Raw genomic sequence first — 6,823 nt, 5'->3', positions numbered from 1 at the left:
TGCCTGCAATGAAATCTTCATTACCGGTCCAAAGAAAACTTGTGGTTACTCTCAGCCTGAATGTTATATCATAGATCTCATGCATCAACCTGGAAACCTCATGAAAAGCAACTCACCAGCAGCTCTAGCATATCGGACCAATTTATGTTAGTCTTATATTTACACACACACACAAACATACATATATATATATATATATATATATATATATAGTTCAGATTTATTTAATATAAGAATTGTTTTTGATATAAATTTTGGTGTTGTGTCAGGAAAGTGATTAATGCATCATTTTATGTTATATTTATTGTACAAGGTGAAGTGAATTTACTTCTAATAAAGTATTATCAAAAATTATGTGAATTCTGGTCAAATCTTAGTTACACTGCATTATCTCTGATGGTAATAACTGTTGTAGAAGGCGTTGCACGTTGTTCTCCCATATGAAGGTCAAAGTCTGCGATGAAATAGAGACTATGATAAGAGCAAAAATATTCCGATAAGACAAAAAACAAGGAACCTAAAAAACAATTTTTTTTAAAACTTCGAAGTGCATGATGATCAGATGATTAGTCCATTGACAAAAGGTGCAAAGTTTGATCAGTCTCAGTCAGTCAGTCGACCGTGACCCATAAAGTCTTTGAGTTGTGACCGGTTTCCGCTGCTCGAGCTGTGAGGGGGGGAATGAAGACAACTGAGCTCCATTCAGCTTCTTTTCAGTCTTTTGGGTAGCCCATGTGAACTAATAGTGGAGAAAGTCAGGCCACTGCATGAAATAATATGTCGAGAAAAATGTCACGTTTTCTAATTCGCTTCTCCTCTATCGTTTCCAACGGAGCGACTGTCAAATCAATTTTACAACAAAAGAGGATATTTGTAGGGATTCGGCTGATGTCTACATCAACGGGTAGGGGTTTTGCCTCGATCTATATTGTGTTTAAAAAAATGAAGAACCTCAAGACATTATTTCTGTTATAATTATTCTATTTTGTGAAATGTAAATTTTGTGCAATTCCATTTCGTTATCTATTGAGTCGGTGCAAAGTGCAGTTATTCTAGTCATGTAGCTCAGAACATGCATGCGTGATCTGATTACTCAAACACAGTGTTGGCTTTTGAAAAGGGCCTGCAAAAGAAACTGTTTCTATGTGGTGCATGTTCAAATAAATAATTAAATAATTAAATAAAAAAATAATAATCTCAGCGCTGCCGCCGGAAATTACTCAAAATCTCAAATAAATTCCCAATATATATCATTTTAAATATGTTAGTAATATTTTACCTTATTAGATAGTATAACAATGATGTATTCGATTTCTTTGACTAATACCACAAAACATAGAAATCTCATCAAATTCATGTTGTTGTTTTATCAACAGAAATGATGTCACTGCCTAGAGAATGACGTCATTAAAGACCTGACTTTGTTAGTTAATTAAAGAGGATACTAGAAGACCAACATGAGGGAATGTAAAATTGCTACTAATTAAAACAATATTCCCAAGACATTTTTGTTTGAAACATTTTCATTAGAGAAATATAAAAAGGAAGAAACACTTGGAATTTTTTTTTTTTTTTTTTTACAGTTCTTTACAAATTGTGAGATTAATATCCATTATATTAAGATGTATGTGTTGGAACAAAAATGTATTGCGTTTATGGCTGTTTATACAGGTTTGCAGTCATTGACGCGTTATGACCAGTCCACAGATTGGCAGAGGAAGCTGACTCCAGAACAGTATGTTGTTACAAGAGAAAAAGGCACAGAGGTGGTACGTTTGGTAACTCACATATCAGACAATTTTCTGGATACCTTAATTTTTCTTTGAGAAAAAAAATTAAAAATAAGTACACACTTTTTATTTTATAGCCATTCAGTGGCATCTACTTGAATCACAATGAGGTGGGCATGTACCACTGTGTTTGCTGTGACTCCCCTCTTTTTAGGTAAGAACTTTTAAAAACCTACACTCTTAAAAGACAAACCATTTCCACATGTTCTTTAGATCAGAAACTAGGATGAAGAATTGATAGTTATGAGAGATGCTGTGTTACCGGGCCATGGCGAGATTACAGAAGGCAGCATATTGAGGACAGTCTTGCTGTTTGAGCTCCTTGGCCAGCTGACCTGAGGAAAGATGCCATATAATGATAAACACAGACTAGCATTACCGCACACAGCATCACTCTTCTGACACAATACTCACCAAACTGTTCACTTGCTTCAGCGACATTAGGCTTCCGCAAAAAACGTCTGTGATTAGGGGGGAAGGAAAAAATATTAAAAGGCCACTAAACTACACTCTTAAAAATAAAGGTGCTTCACGATGCCATAGAAGAACCTTTTTGTCTAAATGGTTCCATAAAGAACCTTTAATATCTGAAGAACCTTTCTGTTTCACAAAAGGTTCTTTGTGGTGAAAAGAGGTTCTTCAGATTACAAAAAGGTAAGAAAGAGATGGTTCTTTTGACTGAATGGTTCTTTGTGGAACCAAAAATGGTTCTTCTATGGCATCGCTGTGAAGAACCTTTTGAAGCACCTTTATTTTTAAGAGTGTAAATCAAAATACAATTAAAATTGTGTAATTCTCCTCGAAGACAGATTGATACTTTTAAATATATACAGTTAGGAGTAACAAAAGAACAACATGATAAATTAACAAAAATAATATTAAAATATTAAATCTATTAAATATGAAATAAATATTCAAATCTGTTATTATAAATTATAAATTAAAACTTGCAAATATAAATACAATTTTGCCTTTTGCTCCGACAGCTCAGAAGTGAAATATGATTCAGGAGCTGGGTGGCCGTCCTTCTATGAGGCTCACGGCACATGGGAAAAAGACGAGAGTCACGCCAACATTGTCCGTCGCCCTGACAACTCACTTGGTAGCACAGGAACAGAGGTTATCTGCAAACATGTGAGCGCAGGACAATGATGTCGGCCGGTTTAATCATTGTGTTGGCTTTTTCGGAAACCATACTTTGTGCTGTTTGCTAACATACAATGTAAATAGTAATAATTCCACTCGTCCTTTCAGGTTGCCAGATACCATTATAACATGTCATTTTGTTTTATAGTGTGATTCCCATCTTGGACACGTCTTTGATGATGGTCCAGATCCTACTGGCCAGCGATTCTGCATCAACAGCATTGCTCTAAACTTTAAGCCCAGAGAGAAATAATGTAGAGACATCCATATATCTCTGGACAGTATTTTACAGTTATTTCATGCAAATAAAGAAAACAAATAGGATTAGAATAACAAATGTCCACTGTGGTATGCTATGAGTTACAGTCTACAAATTAAAAATAAAGGTTCCAAAAGGGTGTCTTTAGCAGAAATGCCATTTTTGATTCCTCAAAAATGATTCCTTTCTATGAACAGTCCTTAAAAGAACCATTTTTTTTTAGTGTAAAGAACATTTTAAATTCTAAAGAACCTTTTCCACTGTAAAGAACCTACTGGAAGGGTTCCAAAGATGTTACAATTTCTTATTGGAAACAGATGGCAATAAAAAAAAATTTTAAAAAAAACTTTATTTTTAAGTGTGGTTGATAAAACATACCATAAGAAGGTGTCATTATGTTCCTGTGCACTGTAATGTTGCATTATGATATATTGTATTTTTGCATACCACTGTACATTATAATCCGAGTGCAAACACTTTATGACAAAATAAAAAAAATAAACTTATCAAGTTGTATTAAAGTGAACATTGCCAAAAAATGTGTATTTGTGTGGGTTTGTCTATGTGTTAATGATAAACCTGAGTAGAGGGTCGTCATCCTAATCTGTGTTGTGCAACACTGGACAGTTGACTGACTCATATTAGCAAAATTTTAACAGCTGTAGGGGAAGACTGGTATAAAGCGTTTTAGTGAACACGTTAAAAAGAACCGATTTCATGATTCGCCTCTGGCTGCATTTGTTCTTTGTGCTCACGTGGCTCGGTTTCTGGGAGCCTGCCGAGGCACGAAGAGCACGGTTTAAACCAACACCACCGAAGACAAAGAAATCCGAGGCAGAAAAGACGATTGAAAAACTAGCTCCAGGTCAGAACATCAACATTGATCAGGTATATTTCAACATCCTTCATGTCATAGCAATCAACTTAATTCGTTTTGGCACATTGAATAAAAAAGGCACATCATTTTATAGACTATGAGTGAACATTATTCATATTAAATAGGCCATTAATCTTGCCCAATGTTGTTTCAACAGACGGCAGATATATTTCTTCATAAATGAAATTAAATTAAATAAGTATAATATATATGTATGTATATATATATATATACACCTTGCTACGTGTACTGCGTTAGGCTAACCGAGACTTGTCATTTGCACTTATATATTGTTGCTCTTTTGTTAGTTTTGACTGCTTTTATTGTCCTCATTTGTAAGTCGCTTTGGATAAAAGCGTCTGCTAAATGACTAAATGTAAATGTAAATGTAAATGTATGTGCATAGTTTGTTGCAGAGTGATTTTTCACTACCTGATTAAAAACTCATTCTCTCTGGATGAGTGGGAAGTGGTACCTGCTTACTGTGGCATCACGGTGTAAGAATCTTCTGGAGAGCGGCAAGGTGGAGAGCACCATTGTCACTAGGACTGTCACTGGTGAAAAGGTGTCAGTGAGCACTGTGAGAAAACTGTGAGTACTGTTTAAGCCACATTTTACTCACTGCATTTAAGACTTCCCAGCTTATCTCAGTTCGCTTTATGATATAGTTTGGTTTATCCAAATACTGGCCCTTAATTACCTTCATTACTGTCACGGTGCACACAGCGGGGAGGAACAAGGAACACAGAGAAGAGGAATAACTCAAATAAACAGGCTTTAATCAATCCCAACAGAAGCAAGACAAGGCAGGGCTGAGACACACAGTAACGTAACGACCAGACCAAAGGGGAACTGAACAGGTAGGAATTTAAATACAAGGGTAATTAATAGAACACAGCTGAACGGAATCATAATTAAACTAAACAAAGACAGGAAAATGACCAAATATGGGCATAAGAGGGAGGGGAAACACAAGACTGACATTACCCCCCTCCCCTGAAGGCGCATCCACGCGCCTCCTAAGATCCAACGGCGGATCAGGCAGTTCGGGGTGCCATGGCAGAGCAGGGAGCACAGGAGGCCATGGCGGAGCAGGGAGCACAGGAAGCCATGGCAGGGCGGCCTCCGTGGCCTTGACCTCATCCTTCGGCCCGGCCTCTACGGCCCGAGCCATATAGCCCCCCCCAAAAAAATCCTTAGGGAGAAACTTGGGTCTAGAGGCCCTGCCTGGGCTGGACGAGGGAACAGCAGCTCTCTCTGGGCTGGATCCGGGGACTGGAGCCCTCCTTGGGCTAAACTCGGGAACAGGAGCCCTCATTGGGCTAAACTCGGGAACAGGAGCCCTCCTTGGGCTAGAGTCGGGGACTGAGGCCCTCTCTGGGCCTGATGGGGGACAGCAGCTCTCCCTGGGCTTGACGTGGAGACCGGAGCCCTCTCGGGGCTAAACTCAGGAACTGGAGCCCACTCTGGGCTAGACTCGGAATCTGAGGCCCTCTGGGCATGACAGGAGCACAACAGCCCTCCTTGGGCTGGACGTGGAGTCAGGGGCCCTCTCAGGGTTAAACTCAGGAACCGCCTCCATAAAGGCACCTGGAGACACAAGCGGCTTGGGAATGGCCTCCGTGGCCATGACAAGAGAAGTCGCCAGCTTTCGAAGGGTCTCTATGGACAAGACAAGACTTGCAAACATGGCTTCATGGGATTGAGCTGACATTGGAGCGCACTCAGGGGCTGGAGCCGCCACAGGAGCGAGCTCAGGGGGCTGGAAGTGAGCCGCGGCCGGCGGGCTTGGGCGAGCTGCAGCCCGCAAACTTGACTCTGGAACGGCCGGCAAACTTGACCTTGGAGCGACCGGCGGGCTGGAGAGATCCGCAGCCGGTGGGCTTGACTTCGTAGCGGCCGGCAGGCTTGAGTGAGCCGCAGCCGGTGGACTGGAGAGAGCCGCGGCCGGCGAACTTGACTGATGAGCGGCCGGCGGACTCGCAGTGCTCCCGGAGATCCCGCCGAACTCCCACGATAAATCTCTGCGGGCTAGGGCGGAAAGACGAGCAGCGACTTCCATGCCGCGGGGGAAAAACTAAAAAACTTTCACAAACGGAAAACAAAATGGGGATAATGGGCTAATGGGCGCCGCTCACTGTTTTTGGGTCTGGTCTTCTGTCACAGTGCACACAGCGGGGAGGAACAACACGGAGACGAGGAATAACTCAAATAAACAGGCTTTAATCCATCCCTACAGAGGCAAGACAAGGCAGGGCTGAGACACAAGGAACGTAACGACTAGACCAGACCAAAGGGGAACTGAACAGGCAGGAACTTAAATACTAGGGTAATTAATAGAACACAGCTGAAAGGAATCATAATTAAACTAAACAAGGACAGGAAAATGACCAAATATGGGCATAAGAGGGAGAGAAACACAAGACACAAGACTGACAATAGGTTGTTTGCACATGACGTCACTGATGACGCGCAAAATGAAAGCTGGAGGGCAGGAAGTGATTTTTCTCTCCATAGGAATCACTAGCAGAAACTCAAAATGCCAGTGTTTTGCGTTGTTTATGGATGCTTAAATTGGCCAAACCGAGAAACCACAAGGAGCTTTTATCGTGTACGAAGGTGTGTTGTTCATAAGTGGGGAAAAGTCAAGAAACTGTTTGAAAAACGCAGGAAAAAGTGGCTTGTAAACCTGTGTCTGCGGTCGGGAGGAGCGGAGCTCGTGTGATAATGCTCGTGCGTGTAAATGGTTAT

The 6,823-nt window shown here is 40.8% G+C and overlaps 3 protein-coding genes across 4 annotated transcripts in view; 2 read left to right on the top strand and 1 right to left on the bottom strand.

Moving 5' to 3' along the window:
• Positions 1 to 523: 523 nt before the first annotated feature.
• LOC107741831 (methionine-R-sulfoxide reductase B2, mitochondrial) lies at positions 524 to 3,722 on the top strand. The gene is made up of 5 exons (XM_016554613.1): positions 524 to 904; positions 1,672 to 1,769; positions 1,868 to 1,944; positions 2,777 to 2,924; positions 3,085 to 3,722. The coding sequence occupies exons 1-5, from the start codon at positions 778 to 780 to the stop codon at positions 3,187 to 3,189; spliced, it is 555 nt and encodes a 184-aa protein (XP_016410099.1). The 5' UTR covers positions 524 to 777; the 3' UTR covers positions 3,190 to 3,722.
• Positions 3,723 to 3,814: 92 nt separating this feature from the next.
• The window catches only part of LOC107741863 (complement component C8 gamma chain-like), a 16,556-nt gene continuing 13,547 nt past the window's right edge, over positions 3,815 to 6,823 (top strand). For both annotated transcript variants that reach the window (XM_016554673.1, XM_016554669.1), the window contains exons 1-2: positions 3,815 to 4,083; positions 4,530 to 4,663. In XM_016554673.1, coding sequence (XP_016410159.1) covers positions 3,913 to 4,083; positions 4,530 to 4,663 — 305 coding nt within the window. In that variant the 5' untranslated portion in view covers positions 3,815 to 3,912. The remainder of the gene's footprint in view (positions 4,084 to 4,529; positions 4,664 to 6,823) is intronic.
• On the bottom strand, positions 4,941 to 6,458 carry LOC107741853 (diacylglycerol kinase kappa-like). Its single transcript, XM_016554662.1, has 2 exons — positions 5,962 to 6,458; positions 4,941 to 5,913 (listed from the first exon to the last, which is right to left on the bottom strand). The coding sequence occupies exons 1-2, from the start codon at positions 6,132 to 6,134 to the stop codon at positions 5,544 to 5,546; spliced, it is 543 nt and encodes a 180-aa protein (XP_016410148.1). The 5' UTR covers positions 6,135 to 6,458; the 3' UTR covers positions 4,941 to 5,543.

This window comes from Sinocyclocheilus rhinocerous, unplaced genomic scaffold (assembly GCF_001515625.1).
Source record: "Sinocyclocheilus rhinocerous isolate Xijiao unplaced genomic scaffold, SAMN03320098_v1.1 scaffold100, whole genome shotgun sequence".
NCBI classification, from domain to species: Eukaryota; Metazoa; Chordata; class Actinopteri; order Cypriniformes; family Cyprinidae; genus Sinocyclocheilus; species Sinocyclocheilus rhinocerous.
Note: the sequence above shows the minus strand (reverse complement) of the source record. Positions and strands in the feature narration are given on the sequence as shown.